Here is a 17,722-nt window from a genome sequence, read left to right as displayed (position 1 = left end):
GGAACCAGTCAGCAAATTCCAGATGCTACAAAAGTCGTCTGGACCCACAGCTTGTACATTAGCTGCTGAAAAGGATTCAGACCAATCTTACTAATGGAATTCCAGGTTTTCATTCTAAGTTCACGAGCAATTTGACTGGTACCTGTCCTTACGATCTGACTGTGAGCAACGTAACACATCTTTGTCAAACTTGTCTGTAAAACAGGGTGTCTTCTGCCTGTATGTTGCTTATTAGCCCACAAACATCCTACCTCTCACATACGTCTGTCAGTGAACACAAAAATATTTTTCTGAGGTACCTGTGATGTGGATAACATTTCTGGTAAATTCTATGAGCTGCCCTCATATTGCCCATCCTGTGTGGACTCTACCGTAAGTATGCAACTGTCTCTCTTTGTTCATATACTCAAAATACATTCGTTGGATGATGTCATTCTGCCTACACTTTTGGTCAAATTGTTTCTCTGTACTATGCATAAGGAATGGGACTGCACCCAAAATTGGACCACATGGGAGTATCTTTCTGATTTCTCCCCAGTCACTAAAATTTTCTACCCTTCCAAAATTGTTTGAATTATTAAGCACAACTTTCAGCATTCTGTTTAAGTCTGATCAAACCAGCTGTGCGTAAACCCATCAATTCCATAAAATGTGAGTTTTTCTAAGAGTGCAACATGATATACACAATGAAATGCTACGGAATACCAACTGCACTGCGTAAATCTTATTGTGGAACAACTGCACCCCTTCGCACTCGACTTCTTCCCCACCGACGACACCTTCCAGTCTTTCACGAGGCCGGGATAGTGCTACAGTAGTTCGAGAAGTGCGATAGTAAATTCGCATTAACGTCTGGGCTACTAAATGCGCCTGTGACTGCTATTGGGCACCAGCTCTGCATCCACAAACTGGCCTGCAATTTGTTACCATAAGCATCTGCTGCCATGTAGCTCCGTAAATCAGACAAGCACATGACGAGTCCATACAATGCGTAATTGCTGCTGTATTGTGTTCCAGAGGTGGATCCACCACACTTAAACAGAGGGTCGTAATGTTTTGTTCATCAGTGCATGCATCATTTGAAAGGGTGATCGAGGGTACGCGAGTTGGTAGTGGTGGCATTTCCATGTCGAGGAGGTACATTTGCGCTGAGGCAACAAACTCGGGGGGTAGTGATAAACGAGGGGGGGGGGACCCAAAAGAAACCGGACTCCGAGGGCACTGCCACTCGTAGACGTAGTGCAGGGTTCTCACGCTAGATGGTGTTAGTAGAGACCTTCATGAAACAGCTGTGCAGACGGCGTCAGTGAAGAGCTGAACGTGCAAGTGTGGTATTGTGTTTCTCTGACTGTTGGCGGGTTACCTCTGCGAAGTCGTTATGGCAACGTTAAATTTTTGTTCCCTGCTTAAAAAAAACTGCAACGGAGACACACCAAATGCTTCAGGAAGCTTTCCAGGAGGAAGGTATAAGCCGCACACAAGTTTTCGAGTGGTTTGGGTGCTTTAAAGGTGATGAGATGTGTGTTGAAGACCAAGCTCGTTATGGACACCCTTCAACATCGCGAAATGAGGACAACATTGGAAAGGTCCGTCAAAAGATCAACAAGGATCGTCGCCAAATGATTGACCAAATTTCAGGAGAGACTGGATTCAGTGGAGCTCGTTTCAGCGGATTTTGAGTGAGGATTTGCACACGAGACGTGTTGCTGCTAAATTTGTTCCGCACCTTCTCACACAGGAGCAAAAAACCGTCTGCATTAATGTGTGTCAGGACTTGAAAACAGAGATTCCACGTGATGCAAACTTCTTGAACAAAGTCATTACGGGGCATGAGAGTTGGTGTTACTGGTATGACCCAGAAACCGAGCAAGCGTCAAGCCAGTGGAGGACTCCCAACTCTCCCAGACCAAAATAAGCAAGGCAAGTGAGGTCAAATATGAAGACGACGACCATTGTCTCTTTTGATGTTCGTGGAATTGTGCATCGGGAATTCGTACCCCCTGGCCAGACTGTGAACCAGCACTTTTACTTGGATGTTTTAAGGCGTCTGCGAGAGGATGTGAGGAGGAAGCACCCGGAACTTTGGCGATCAGGTGACCGGTTCCTGCATCACGACAATGCTCCAGCACACACGGCCTTACGAGTGACCCACTATTTGGCATCTCAGAGGTGGTCTGTCATTCCCCACACTCCGTATTCGCCGGACCTAGCCCTGTGCGACTTTTTCCTATTTCCACAAATGGAGAAAAAAAAAAACCACTAGAAGGGGAGCGTTATGATGATGTGGAGGTGGTAAAAACAGCTTTGCAAAGGGCACTGGACAACATCAAACTTGAAGATTTCCAAACATGCTTCTAACAGTGGGAAAAGAAACTTGACAAGTGCATCACATGTAATCGAGAGTATTTTGGAGGTGACTGACATAATTTTTTAAAAAGGTTCATCAATAAATTTTTTATGACAACAATCCGGTTTCTTTTGGGTCCCCCCTCGTACACATATACAGGTGGTGGTAGTATTGCATACATGAGGTATAAAGGGAAAGTGCATTGGTGGCTCTATCATTTATACTCAGGTGAGTCATCTGAAAAGATTTTCCACACGATTAGGGCCACACGACGGGAATTAACAGACTTTGAATCTGGAATGGTAGTCGGAGCTAGACGCACGGGATATTAGATTTCAGAAATCATTGGAGTATTCAGTATTTCGAGATCCACAGTGTCGAGTGTGCCAAGAATACCAAAGTCAGGCATTAACTCTCACACCGACAACGCAGTTTCTGACAGCTTTCGTTTAATGACCGAGAGCAGCAGCGTTTGCATAGAGTTCTCAGTGCTAACACATAAGCAGCAATGTGTGAAATAACCACAGAAATCAATGTGGGATGCACGACAAATGTATCCTTTAGGACAGTGCAGCAAAATTTGCTGTCAAGGGGGGTAGGGCGTGAAACGGGCCCACTTGGAGCAGGAGAGGCACCACAGGACATTTTAATTTACACTGTCTATACTTTTATAAATAAATTCATAAAACTTTGTCAGCATGACCAGGAAGGATTCAGGATTCACACTCATAACAGAGGAAGTTCAAAAACATAACAAAACTTTTTTTTTTCTACATGTGAAATTTCATCATTTTTTCACTTGGTATTGCCTGAATTTGTTGCTGTAGGTACACTTTTCTTCATAAGAGATTCTTCAATGAATTTTGCACAGCATACAAACCATACTTACAGGTGTATGAAACTCTAGAATTTCCCAAATCTGTTAAAAACTGTGGTAAAAATTGAGATAATTAAATATAAAATTTGAGTTTTCTCTAAACACAAAGTTTAAAACGTAACAGCCCATTCATTTTTCCATAGATTAAATAAATTCTAGAGTTTCATACACCTGTAAGTATGGTTTGTAAGCTGTGCAAAATTCATCGAAGAATCTCTCTTACTTATGAAGAAAAGTGTACCTATAGCAACAATTCAGCCAATGGAAAAAAAAAAAAAAAAAAAAAAAAAAAAAAAAAAAAAAAAACCATGAAATTTCACATTTCCAAAATATTATTTTTTTCGTGTTTTTGAACTTCCACTGCTATGAGTGTGAATCCTGAATCCTTCCTGGTCATGCTGACAAAGTTTTATGAACGCAGCATCACCCAATTTAATTCAACTACATTCCGTTATCCTCGTTTTTCTTCTGTTGATGTTCATCTTATATCCTCCTTTCAAGACACTGTCCATTACGTTCAGCTGCTCTTCCGGGTCCTTTGCTGTCTCTGATAGAATTACAATGTCATCGGCTAACCTCAGAGTTTTTATTTCTTCTCCATGGGTTTTAATTCCTACTCCGAATTTTTCTTTTGTTCCCTTTATTGCTTGCTCAATATACAAATTTTATTTAACTAAGGCGTTTGATTGTGTTGATCACGAAATATTACTCGAGGAGGTGGACCATTACAGAATACGGGGAGTAGCTCACAATTGGTTCACCTCTTACTTTAGCAACAGACAGCAAAAGGTCTTTATTCCCAATGCTGAGAATGGCTGTGATGTGGGTTATAAGTGGGGTACAGTCAAGTGGGGGGTGCCCCAGGGATCAATGTTGGGGCCACTCCTGTTCCTTATTTATATAAATGATATGATATGCCCTCTAGTATTACGAGTAACTCTAAAATATTTCTGTCCGCTGATGACATTAGCTTGGTAGTAAAGGATATTGTGTGCAACAACACTGGTTCTGTTTCAAACAGGGCAATTCATGACGTAAGTTCATGTTGTTGTTGTTGTTGTTGTGGTCTTCAGTCCTGAGACTGGTTTCATGCAGCTCTCCATGCTACTCTATCCTGTGCAATCTTCTTCATCTCCCAGTACCTACTGCAGCCTACATCCTTCTGAATCTGCTTAGTGTATTCATCTCTTGGTCTACCTCTACGATTTTTACCCTCCACACTGCCCTCCAATGCTAAATTTGTGATCCCTTGATGCCTCAAAACATGTCCTACCAACCGATCCCTTCTTCTAGTCAAGTTGTGCTACAAACTTCTCTTCTCCCCAATCCTATTCAATACCTCCTCATTAGTTACGTGATCTACCCACCTTGTCTTCAGCATTCTTCTGTAGTAAGTTCATGGCTTGTAGAAAATAAACACAGTAAGGCTTAGTTTTTACAGTTTCTAACACACAATTCAAGAAAACCTGGCGTTTTAATTTCACAGAATGGGCATATGATTAGTGAAATTGAACAGTTCAAATTTCTAGGTGCTCAGGTAGATAGTAAACTGTCGTGGAAAGTCCACGCTCAGGATGTTGTTCGAAGACTCAATGCTGCCATTTTTACTATTTGAACAGTATCTGGAGTGAGTGATCGTTCGACACGAAAATTAGTCTACTTTGCTTATTTTCATTCCCTTATGTCATATGGTATTATATTTTGGGGTAACTCTTCCCATTCTTAAAGGATATTTTTCGCTAAGAAACGGGTGGTTTGTACAATAAGTGGTGTAGTTTTACGAACCTCTTGTCAACCCCTGTTCATGAGTCTGGGTATTTTGACATTGGCCTCTCAGTATGTATATTCCTTACGGTAATTTTCTGTTAACTATATTAGCTTATTCCCAAGAATAACAGCTTTCACTCAGTTAATACTCGGCAGAAATCAAACCTACATTTGCATACCTTTCTGCACACCTGGACTGCAGAAAGGTGTGCAGTATACTGCTGCATCCATTTTCAGTAAGCTACCACAAGAATTCAAAAATTTTAGCAGTAATCCACACGCTTTCAAATCGAAACTGAAGAGATTCCTCATGGGTCACTGCTTCCATTCTGTCTGGAAGTTCCTTGATAAATTAAGCTGATTGTTGTTATATTATTGATTGTGTTTACTTATGGCTTGACTTTTTTCGGGTGCATAAACATTTTATTTTTATCTGTTATTACTTTTATTTGTTATTACTTTTATGTTATAATTTCATGTACTGACACATTCCATGATCTTGAAGATTTGCTCCTCAATTTGGTCCTATGTAACATGTTGTGTAAATAAATAAATAAAATAAATCCCATGACTTTTGTCACTTCAGAGTACAATGTGATTCTGTCTGTGAAACAAAGGTATCATAACTGAAGTAGAATATGTTTCACTAATAACTTGTGTGTTGTCTTAACATATAATTTGCTGACAGCTTTATTTTGTTTTTTCCTCAACTTGTAGCAAGAGCTCATCATCCACTCGGAAGAAAACTCCACACAGTTCGTCGGGAGACAGCTGTCGCGTAGGTCCGAGGAAGCCACAACGTCCAATTTCGACAACGTCCGTTACAGACTTTAAAACTGAAACAAGGGACGAGTTGGATTGGGGCTCAGAAGATTTTCTCTGCCATGCACCGCCCCTCAAACCGCTCATTGCACGGGCCATCATGCTGTCCCCGTACAGGTGGGTCTCTGCTCTGTTTGTTTAGTGTCAGTAGTGAAACATTATTGTTTTTGCCATTATTGGTTGCTCTTCATCTTCATCTACATCTACATCCACTTGGATACTCTGCAAATCACATTTAAGTGCCTGGCAGAGGGTTCATCGAACCACCTTCACAATTCTCTATTATTCCAATCTTGTATAGCACACGGAAAGAATGAACACCTATATCTTTCTGTACGAGCTCTGATTTCCCTTATTTTATCGTGGTGATTGTTTCTCTCTATGTAGGTCGGTGTCAACAAAATATTTTCGCATTCGGAGGAGAAAGTTGGTGATTGGAATTTTGTGAGAAGATTCCGTCGCAACGAAAAACGCCTTCCTTTTAATGATTTCCAGACCAAATCCTGCATCATTTCTGTGACACTCTCTCCCATATTTCGCGATAATACAAAACGTGCTGCCTTTCTTTGAACTTTTTCGATGTACTCAGTCAGTCCTATCTGGTAAGGATCCCACACCACGCAGCAGTATTCTAAAAGAAGACGGACAAGCGTAGTGTAGGCAGTCTCCTTAGTAGATTATTACATTTTCTAAGTGTCCTGCCAATAAAATACAGCCTTTGGTTAGCCTTCCCCACAACATTTTCTGTGTGTTCTTTCCAATTTAAGTTGTTCTTAATTGCAATACCTAGGTATTTAGTTGAATTTATGGCTTTTAGATTAGACTGATTTATCGTGTTAACTGAAGTTTTACGAGTTCCTTTTAACACTCATGTGGATGACCTCACACTTTTCGTTATTTAGGTAATGTTTTAAGATGCCCTTGCTTTTTTGTCAGGGTCTGGTGGCACCCCTCTAGAATGTTTCCTGTCATAGGCTGTAACCCATTGCCAGTTCGTATTGCCATTCGGCAGCAATGAAATGTCTGCCATATTGTGACATAAAGACTTAGCATTTGTGACAAAAGTATTGTATGTGAGCTCGTAGTGCTCTGTCATTCTCTGTGTCTCTACTACTGAAATGACGGACAGTCCGAAGGTGAATGACACAAGCACTGTCTCCATCCCACCACTCAATACGGATGCCGCTGATCACTGCATTGGAAAGTTCCTAGCCAACTGAGCGCAGCTTGTCATGGAAAATAAGAAAAATTGTCAGATGTGTGTTAGGACTTGTTACTTTTTGCAATATGTGTAGATGCCCAATTGGATAACTTCAGAAGCATCATTAGGCTTTTCATGTGTAATGATGCTATGTTGACAGAAATTGAAAGGATATGGTTGTCAGGGTGAAAGAAGATCCTTACCAGGTGCTAGCACTGTTGGAAGTTTTCATCTGCAAAGCTCCATCCCCATAAGGGGAAGAGTGGGCTGTTGGAAGGTAAGCATTGGCCTTTCCAGCCAGGTAATTAAATATGTTAAATTATTTTGCATTGGTTGTTGTTGTTGTGGTCTTCAGTCCTGAGACTGGTTTCATGCAGCTCTCCATACTACTCTATCTTGTGCAAGCTTCTTCATCTCCCAGTACCTACTGCAACCTACATCCTTCTGAATCTGCTTAATGTATTGATCTCTTGGTCTTCCTCTACGATTTTTACCCTCCACTCTGCCCTCCAATACTAAATTGGTGATCCCTTGATGCCTCAGAACATGTCCTACCAACCGATCCCTTCTTCTAGTCAAGTTGTGCTACAAACTCCTCTTCTCCCCAATTCTATTCAATACCTCCTAATTAGTTATATGATCTACCCATCTAATCTTCAGCATTCTTCTGTAGCACCACATTTCGACAGCTTCTATTCTCTTCTTGTCCAAACTATTTATCGTCCATGTTTCATTTCCATACATGGCTACACTCCATACAAATACTTTCAGAAACGACTTCCTGACACTTAAATCTATACTCGATGTTAACAAATTTCTCTTCTTCAGAAACGCTTTCCTTGCCATTGCCAGTCTACGTTTGATATCCTCTCTACTTCGACCATCATCAGTTATTTTGCTCCCCAAATAGCAAAAGTCCTTTACTACTTTAAGTCTCTCATTTCCTAATCCGATTCCGTCAGTATCACCCGACTTAATTCGACTACATTCCATTATCCTCGTTTTGCTTTTGTTGATGTTCATCTTATATCCTCCTTTCAAGACACTGTCCATTCCGTTCAACTGCTCTTCCAAGTCCTTTGCTGTCTCTGACAGAATTACAATGTCATCGGCGAACCTCAAAGTTTTTATTTCTTCTGCATGGATTTTAATACCTACTCCAAATTTTCTTTTGTTTCCTTTAATGCTTGCTCAATATACAGATTGAATAACATCGGGGAAAGGCTACAACCCTGTCTTACTCCCTTCCCAACCACTGCTTCCCTTTCATGTCCCTCGACTCTTATAACTGCCATCTCGTTTCTGTACAAATTGTAAATAGTCTTTCACTCCCTGTATTTTACCCCTGCCACCTTCAGAATTTGAAAGAGTGTATTCCAATCAACATTGTCAAAAGCTTTCTCTAAGTCTACAAGTGCTAGAAACGTATGTTTGCCTTTCCTTAATCTTTCTTCTAAGATAAGTCGTAGAGTCAGTATTGCCTCACGTGTTCCAATATTTCTACGGAATCCAAACTGATCTTCCCGGAGGTCGGCTTCTACCAGTTTTTCCATTCGTCTGTAGAAAATTCGCGTTAGTATTTTGCATCCGTGACTTATTAAACTGATTGTTCGGTAATTTTCACATCTGTCAGCACCTGCTTTCTTTGGGATTGGAATTATTATATTCTTCTTGAAGTCTGAGGGTATTTCGCCTGTCTCATACATCTTGCTCACCAGATGGTAGAGTTTTGTCATGACTGGCTCTCCCAAGGCCATCAGTAGTTCTAATGGAATGTTGTCTACTCCCGGGGCCTTGTTTCGACTCAGGTCTTTCAGTGCTCTGTCAAACTCTTCACGCAGTATCTTATCTCCCATTTCATCTTCATCTACATCTACATCCTCTTCCATTTCCATAATATTGTCCTCAAGTACATCGCCCTTGTATAAACCCTCTATATACTCCTTCCACCTTTCTGCCTTCCCTTCTTTGCTTAGAACCGGGTTGCCATCTGAGAGCTCTTGATATTCATACAAGTGGTTCTCTTCTCTCCAAAGGTCTCTTTAATTTTCCTGTAGGCAGTATCTATCTTACCCCTAGTGAGACAAGCCTCTACATCCTTACATTTGTCCTCTAGCCATCCCTGCTTAGCAGTTTTGCACTTCCTGTCGATCTCATTATTGAGACGTTTGTATTCCTTTTTGCCTGCTTCATTTACTGCATTTTTATATGTTCTCCTTTCATCAATTAAATTCAATATTTCTTCTGTTACCCAAGGATTTCTATTAGCCCTCGTCCTTTTACCTACTTGATCCTCTGTTACCTTCACTACTTCATCCCTCAGAGCTACCCATTCTTCTTCTACTGTATTTCTTTCCCCCAGTCCTGACAATTGTTCCCTTATGCTCTTCCTGAAACTCTCTACAACCTCTGGTTCTTTCAGTTTATCCAGGTCCCATCTCCTTAAATTCCCACCTTTGTGCAGTTTCTTCAGTTTCAATCTGCAGTTCATAACCAATAGATTGTGGTCAGAATCCACATCTGCCCCTGGAAATGTCTTACAATTTAAAACCTGGTTCCTAAATCTCTGTCTTACCATTATATAATCTATCTGATACCTATTAGTATCTCCAGGATTCTTCCAGGTATACAACCTTCTTTTATGATTCTTGAACCAAGTGTTAGCTATGATTAAGTTATGCTCTGTGCAAAATTCTACAAGGCGGCTTCCTCTTTCATTTCTTCCCCCCAATCCATATTCACCTACTATGTTTCCTTCTCTCCCTTTTCCTACTGACGAATTCCAGTCACCCATGACTATTAAATTTTCGTCTCCCTTCACTACCTGAATAATTACTTTTATCTCGTAATACATTTCATCAATTTCTTCATCATCTGCAGAGCTAGTTGGCATATAAACTTGTACTACTGTAGTAGGCAATGGCTTTGTGTCTATCTTGGCCACAATAATGCGTTCACTATGCTGTTTGTAGTAGCTTACCCGCGTCCCTATTTTCCTATTCATTATTAAGCCTACTCCTGCATTACCCCTATTTGACTTTGTGTTTATAACCCTGTAGTCACCTGACCAGAAGTCTAGTTCCTCCTGCCACCGAACTTCACTAATTCCCACTATATCTAACTTTAACCTATCCATTTCCCTTTTCAAATTTTCTAACCTACCTGCCCGATTAAGGGATCTGACATTCCACGCTCCGATCCGTAGAACGCCAGGTTTCTTTCTCCTGATAACGACATCCTCTTGAGTAGTCCCCGCCCGGAGATCCGAATGGGGGACTATTTTACCTCCGGAATATTTTACCCAAGAGAACGCCATCATCATTTAATCATACGGTAAAGCTGCATGTGCTCGGGAAAAATTACGGCTGTAGTTTCCCCTTGCTTTCAGCCGTTCGCAGTACCAGCACAGCAAGGCCGTTTTGGTTAATGTTACAAGGCCATATCAGTCAATCATCCAGACTGTTGCCCCTGCAACTACTGAAAAGGCTGCTGCCCCTCTTCAGGAACCACATGTTTGTCTGGCCTCTCAACAGATACCCCTCCGTTGTGGTTGCACCTATGGTACGGCCATCTGTATCGCTGAGGCACGCAAGCCTCCCCACCAACGGCAAGGTCCATGGTTCATGGGGGGGTTTGTCAAGGTAACAAAAATGGTTCAAATGGCTCTGAGCACTATGGGACTCAACTGCTGTGGTCATAAGTCCCCTAGAACTTAGAACTACTTAAACCTAACTAACCTAAGGACATCACACACATCCATGCCCGAGGCAGGATTCGAACCTGCGACCGTAGCGGTCGTGCGGTTCCAGACTGTAGTGCCTTGAACCGCTCGTCCACTCCGGCCGGCTGTCAAGGTAACATATTTAATTCATTAACATTGTTAGACCACAGGTTAACATAAGTGCAAGATAATCCATTGCAAATGTGAAATGCTGGTATAACCGTACCACACTAGAAATGTGTTTGCAGGAAGCCTGTAGTGTGCATTTCCTTCTGACAGTGCGTCACTGTTTTTGTGCAGTGGTTGTAATGCAGGACAACATGTGTAACTGAAGTCACTATGTGTATTCTCATTGAATAGTGTAATGTCTTACACCCACATATGTAAAATTTTGTATCTGGAATGAAATCAGTATAACAAGTATACAGGTGTAGTGGTCGTACCATCCCACAAAACCAAATATGGGTTGCACTGTGTTGTTCTAGATTTAGGTCCCGACAGTTTGGATATTTGTTATTATGACATTCTGTGGGAAAATGGAACACCATATTCATTAACTCCACACTGTACTGTCATTCATGACATGCTGACTAATAGAAGCATATAACAATCGTGGTGTCCGTAAAGTATTTTTACAACTTACAAAACCTATACTATGTTTGCGTGGCAAGTACAGGAATACTTGTTTTGTAAATAAAACTGCCTTTTCTTGCTGCAACTTCATTTATTTTTCCCAGACGCGTTTCACCTTTTTCTTGCTGAAAGGCATTCTCAGTGGTATCTGTAATGATACAGATTTGTTATTTTTATATTATCAAACAGTTCACTTAGTGTTTTTTTTTTATGTAAATTAGTTAAGTGTGCTGTGATATGCGTTTCCTCTCATCTGGTCTGGAGATTGCACTACCACTTATATTTCCAACACATAAGCTCAATTTTGTATTCCAAAGTTTTTCACACTGTTCACCATGTTTCTCCTGCTTTTTTGTGGTGTGTTGTTATTCTTTTACCACTAAGTATAGCTATTTGTTTGAACGCTGTGATTTTAGCAACGTAAATATTGTAGCTTCATTATTTGTTTCCTCCTCTTTTTTTGTTGATCTACATGTTGCCAACCTTACAAAGTATATATTCAAAACCAACTTCTTTTCATGATGTTTATATGTGTGTATGTCTATGGACGTATTAGCTGTGTTAGAGTGGTTGAAAGCTTTGGTGACAGCTGATTTGACTTTTGGTTTCAATGTTCTGTGGAGGGGTTCATAGATAAGTGAGTGAAAAGGTGTTAATAATACCACCCAATTCCTTTTCTCTCACTTATTCATGATACCTTCCTCAGAACATTGAAACAAAAAGTCAAATCAGCTGTCACTAAAGCTTTCAACCACTCTAACACTGCTATTGCATTCATATTCAACACTCTACGACACAAAACACCAACCCCCCCACCCACCCGCACACACTGTTAAACATGAAAAGTAAAATCATTGGAGAAAGGAATGTTTCTCAAAAGTCCACCCAAAGCAGCTGCACTTTGTAGGCATACAGATAAAGGATGTCTGGTTAGTAGGGACAAATATTAAAGTGCTGTAAAACTTATAAAATTTATTGAAAATTTAATATTTTTTACAAACACATTAAGTAAGTTCTCTCAATTATGTGTGAAAAATTTTTTCCTCTATATGACCACCCAAGGCCTCACAGCAATGAGCAATGCATTCATTGAAGTTCTCGATGACATGTTCACAAACGTCTGGTGAGCTGCTGTTAATAACCATTTTAATTTCGTCCTTCAGTTGGTGTATTGTTTGTGGTTTGTTCACATACACTTTTGATATCACATATCCCCACCAAAAAGAGTCACAAGGCATAACTTTGCATGATCCGACAGGTCATTCCTGGATGCCATGCAAAGAGATAATTTTTTGGGGAAACTTTTCATTCAGCAGAGTAATTACGAGGGCGGTTCAGAAAGTAACCTCCGATTGGTCACAGTGCGGGTTGTGGGGGGAGTAGCAACGCCATCTGTGCGTTCACGCACTCAACAGGTCAGTCGGCATCAAGCCGTGGTCGAGTGAACGTCGTACCTGCGCTAGTTTAGTTTTTGTGGCAGTTTGAAATGTGTGCTGCAATAGAAAACCCCGCCAAATGTGAAGTGCGTGCTGTCATAAGGTTTTTTACAGCCAAAGGATATTCTGCAGCAGCTATTCATCGTGAGCTTTGTGCCGTGTACGGACCGAGAGTTATGAGTGAAGGAGTTGTCCGTGAATGGGTACGTTTATTTAAAAGTGGACGAGAAAACGTTCACGATGAAGAGAGGAGTGGTAGACCATCATTGGTGACTGACGAACTAGTTCAGACAGTTGATGCAAAAGTTCGTGAAAATCGATGTTTCTCAATGTCGGAGTTGTCTACCGGTTTTCCACAGATTTCTAAGACTCTCTTGTACGAGATAGTGACAGCAAGATTGGGTTACCGTAAGTTCTGTGCACGATGGGTGCCCAAAATTCTTACCGACCACCACAAAACTCAAAGAATGGCCTCTGCATTAGACTTTCTGTCACGTTATGAGGACGAAGGAGAACCATTGTTAAACAGAATTGTGACCGGTGACGAAACCTGGATTAAGTACGTGAACCCTGAGACAAAAGAACAATCAAAGATGTGGGCACATTCAAATTCGCCTACCAAACCGAGAAAAGCCTCGCAAGATTTTTCTGCCAGAAAACTGATGGCAACGGTGTTTTGGGATGCCAAAGGGGTGTTGTTGGTTGAATTCATGGAACGTGGTACGACCATTAATCAAGACGTGTACTGTGAAACAATAAAAAAGTTACGACGGGCTATACAGAACAAACGCCGTGGTATGCTGACTTCCGGTATCGTTTTTTTGCACGATAACGCCTGTCCTCACTCTGCTCGCAGAACAACGGCCCTTCTTGAGTCCTTCAAGTGGGACGTTATCAACCGTCCACCTTACAGCCCAGACCTGGCTCCAAGTGATTATCACCTCTTCATGCATTTGAAGAAATGGCTCGGGTCACAGCGGTTTGTTGACGACGAAGAGCTCAAAGATGCGGTCACAGGCTGGCTCCAGGCACAAGCGGGTGATTTTTATGCAGAAGGAATTTCAAAGCTTGTGAAGAGATACGACAAGTGCCTCAATCGCTATGGAGACTATGTAGAAAAATAGTGCAAAGATGTAGTTGTAAGATGTATATATTAAAATATTTTTATTTAACTTGGTGTATTTTTTTTAAATCAACCGGAGGTTACTTTCTGAACGGCCCTCGTATTTCATGGGATGTGTATTTGAAACAGAGCCTGTGGTCTCAGACTTTTGGATCAACTTCCAAACTGCTGAATCGGTAGGAGCGGCATCACGTCCGAGTGTCACACGCAATTCACGAACAGTTGCTGAGGGACTGTTCACTGTTTTTGTAATAACTTTTTATCACTTGGATACGTTGCTCAGTTGTCATCCACTCCATGATGAAAATAAACATCAAACAACAATGCTCGTGACACAAAAGCTATCAGGCTACTAACGGGAAGGATCGCAGATAACAAACAGGAAAAAACCGTGGCTGTCTACTGTCATACGACAAAATGACGCAAAATTCAAATTCGTCCTTACTTTCCGGACACCCGTTATAACCTCTTTTGTCGGACCCCTTGCAAATGCCTGCTGGTCCTTGTCAACATAGATGTCTGAAACAAGTGGACGACCCAGCCTGTTATGAGGAACACTACCTATAAGTGATGTCTGTCGAGCTCCAGTAGTTGCATGGGTTGGTGGCTCCCATCCGTACTTTGTCAAACACGTTTGTTATGCTTGAGTGTCAGACCTGGGCTGCATAAACAAGGCTGCACACTGAGCTTTCTCCTATGGCGATCCAATCCTTTTTCAAGTATATGGCACGAGAAGGGATCAGGGCCACTTTTTGTTGTCGTGTCACATGTTTAAAACCAGTTCTTGTTATCTAACGCTCTGTAACATGTTATTTTGAAATTAGCTAATTGCTGGTGAAATTAATGTGTTTCAAGTACACACATCAAAAAAAACTTTTGCATCACCTTTGTTCCGAGAGTTCTGGAACCTGTACAGAAAATTGGAATAGAAATCAACATAAACGTAGTTTCCACCCTTTTTATTGGTCATTAAAATCACACATTGCATGTTGTGCCACCATACAGTGAGACTTTCAGAGCTGTGGTCCAGATTGCTGTATACAGCGGTACCTCTAGTACTCAGTAGCACATCCTCTTGCATTGGTGCATTCCTGTATTCGTCGTGGGATACTATCCACAAGTTCATCAAGGCATTTTTGGTCCAGATTGTCCCACTCCTCAATGGCGATTTTGTATAGATCCCTCAGAGTGGTTGGTGGGTCATATCGTCCATAATTAGCCTTTTTCCATCTATCCCAGGCACGTTTGATAGAGTTCATTTCTGGAGAACTTGCTAGCCACTCTAGTCAACGGATGTCATTATCCTGAAGGAAGTCATTCACAAGGTGTACACGGTGGGGGCGCGAATTGTCGTCCACGAAGACCAATGCCTCACCAATATGCTGCCGATACGGTTGCGCTAACTGTCGGAGGATGGCATTCACATATTGTACAGCCGTTACGGCGCCTTCTGTGACCGACTGCAGCGTACATCAGCCCCACATAATGCCACCCCAAAACAGCAGGAAACCTTCAACCTGCTGCACTAGCTGGACAGTGTGTCTGAGGTGCTCAGCCTAACTGGGTTGCCTCCAAACATATATTCGACGATTGTCTGCTCGAAGGCATATGCGGCACTCGTCGGTGAAGAGAATGTGATGCCAATACTTAACAGTCTATTTAGCATGTTGTTGGGCCCATCTGTACTGCACTGCACTGCACGGTGTCGTGGTTGCAAAGATGGACCTCGCCATGGACATTGGGAGTGGAGTTGTGCATCATCCAGCCTATTGCACACAGTTTGAGTTGTAACACAACATCCTGTGGCTGCACAAAAAGCATTATTCATCACGGTGGCGTTGCTGTCAGGGTTCCTCCGAGCCGTAATCCGTAGGTAGCGGTCACCCACTGCAGTAGTAGCCCTCGAGCAGCCTGAGTGAGGCACGCCATCGACAGTTCCTGTCCCTTTGTATGCCTTACACGTCCGAGCAACATCGCTTTGGTTCACTCCGAGACGCCCGGACACTTCCCTTGTCGAGAGCTCTCCCTGGCACAAAGTAACAATGTGGACACGATCGAACTGAAGTATTGACCGTCTAGGCGTGGTTAACTACAGACAACACGACCCTTGTACCTCCTTCCTGATGGAATGACTGGAACCGATCAGCTGTTGGACCCCCTTAATCTAACAGGTGTTGCTCGTGCACGGTTGTTTATATCTTTGGGCAGGTTTAGTGACATCTCTGAACAGTCAAAGGGACTGTGTCTGTGAAAAAATTTATTCAACTTCGGATTTTACAGGCACGTACCGTTATCGGTGATCTACGCGTACTGCATAAGGCACTGCCCGTACTACAAGAACTACAGGTGGCAGTGCCAGATGCTCATTAAGAGCATCCTGGCCAGTGAGGCGTGTTTCAAGAGGCTGTCACAGGAGGATGACAACAGGACAGACTACTGGACATTTGGTGAGTACGGCTTACTTGTGACTGCAGATTTCTCTCTCTGTGTGCCTGCGCATGTTGCCAACTGCCGGAGACCACTTCTTCCCTCCTTTCCCCTTTCGTTACCCTTGTGAAGCTCCTTTATTTATTTATTTTTACCCTGTGCATTTGTGACGGAGCAGCACTAATACATAAATAATTCGTCACTGTTGTCGAGGTCCGGTCTGTAATAACTGCTACCGGAGGTGTCGAGATCTGTTTTTCTGGTGTCAGGTTGGGGTGGCTGCTGGACCCGGGTGTTTTAGGTTCAAACAACAGCTGTCGAATACGAGAAGTGGCTGGTGAGACACAGACAGCTGGGTCAGTGTGCTTATTAACCGCACGATCTCAGGTACACTTGCCGGAGACACTTAGGTGTCGGCATCCCGCGAGTGTGATCGGAAGTCGACTTCCGGCTCGTGTGCACTGAGGCTATGTTGTGGTACCCCAGTTGTGGTACAGTCGGCTCTGGCCGAAGCGATGCTGTGTGAGATGTGTGTAAGACAGATTTGGTGACGGCAGTGGTGGCTGACGTTTGTGGCATTACAACTAGACTCTGACATTAGTACTGGGTAGCGCGGGGGTGGCTGGCGATGGCTGTCTGTCAGATGCTGAACTGGTGGTGTATCCGGCTGTTACCTCAGCACGATTTCCTACTTGATTCACTTCGATTTCTGTTCTCTTTTCCTTTCCTTTTTTAGTGTGTTTCTTCTCCTCTTGTTTTGCCTCTGTATGTGAGGATTTGGAACTGCGTCAGGTCTGTGTCTTTTAGCCTTTCTCCTAGTTCGCTGTCTGTCTTCGTCCCTTCACCGCGTGTGTTCCTGTTTCTATGCGTTTGGGCGCTGATGACCGTGCTGTTTAGTGCCCGAAAACCTCAAACCACATACACTGTTACCTCAGTAGGGCAGTGTGCAACAGTTGTCCAATTACTTCAGCCACTCGGTCGGTGCTCTAGTGATTGGACTGCAGCATATAAGTAGCTTGTTAGTGAGTGACTGCTTGGCTGCTGGTGTTGGTAATGATGTTAACTAAAGCACGCTCATTACTGGCTCATCGAGTTATTGTAAGGCCGTCGTTATACAGACGATGGTCAGTGCTTCACTGACGATATCAACTGTGAGGTAATCCCCGCGTTAGACAGTCCACCTGCTTAGCTGGGTGGTAATGTGCTTGCCTCAGCTGGGTGGTAATGTGCTTGCTTCCCATGCCTGGGCCCGGGTTCGAATAACGGTCAGGTGGGAGATTTTCTCCTCCCGTGGACTGGGTGTCATGTTGTCCACATCATCATTTCATCCCCGTCATTGGCTGCAGGCCGCCCATTGTGGTGCCAAAT

The 17,722-nt window shown here is 42.6% G+C and overlaps 1 protein-coding gene across 4 annotated transcripts in view; it reads left to right on the top strand.

Moving 5' to 3' along the window:
• Window positions 1–17,722, top strand: part of LOC126213592 (uncharacterized) — a 313,729-nt gene that overhangs the window by 226,267 nt on the left and 69,740 nt on the right. For all 4 annotated transcript variants that reach the window (XM_049941451.1, XM_049941452.1, XM_049941450.1 and 1 more), the window contains 2 exons: window positions 5,709–5,930; window positions 16,208–16,374. In XM_049941451.1, coding sequence (XP_049797408.1) covers window positions 5,709–5,930; window positions 16,208–16,374 — 389 coding nt within the window. The remainder of the gene's footprint in view (window positions 1–5,708; window positions 5,931–16,207; window positions 16,375–17,722) is intronic.

Source organism: Schistocerca nitens, chromosome 11, assembly GCF_023898315.1.
Source record: "Schistocerca nitens isolate TAMUIC-IGC-003100 chromosome 11, iqSchNite1.1, whole genome shotgun sequence".
NCBI lineage: Eukaryota > Metazoa > Arthropoda > Insecta > Orthoptera > Acrididae > Schistocerca > Schistocerca nitens.
This window is presented reverse-complemented; position numbering and strand designations above follow the sequence as displayed.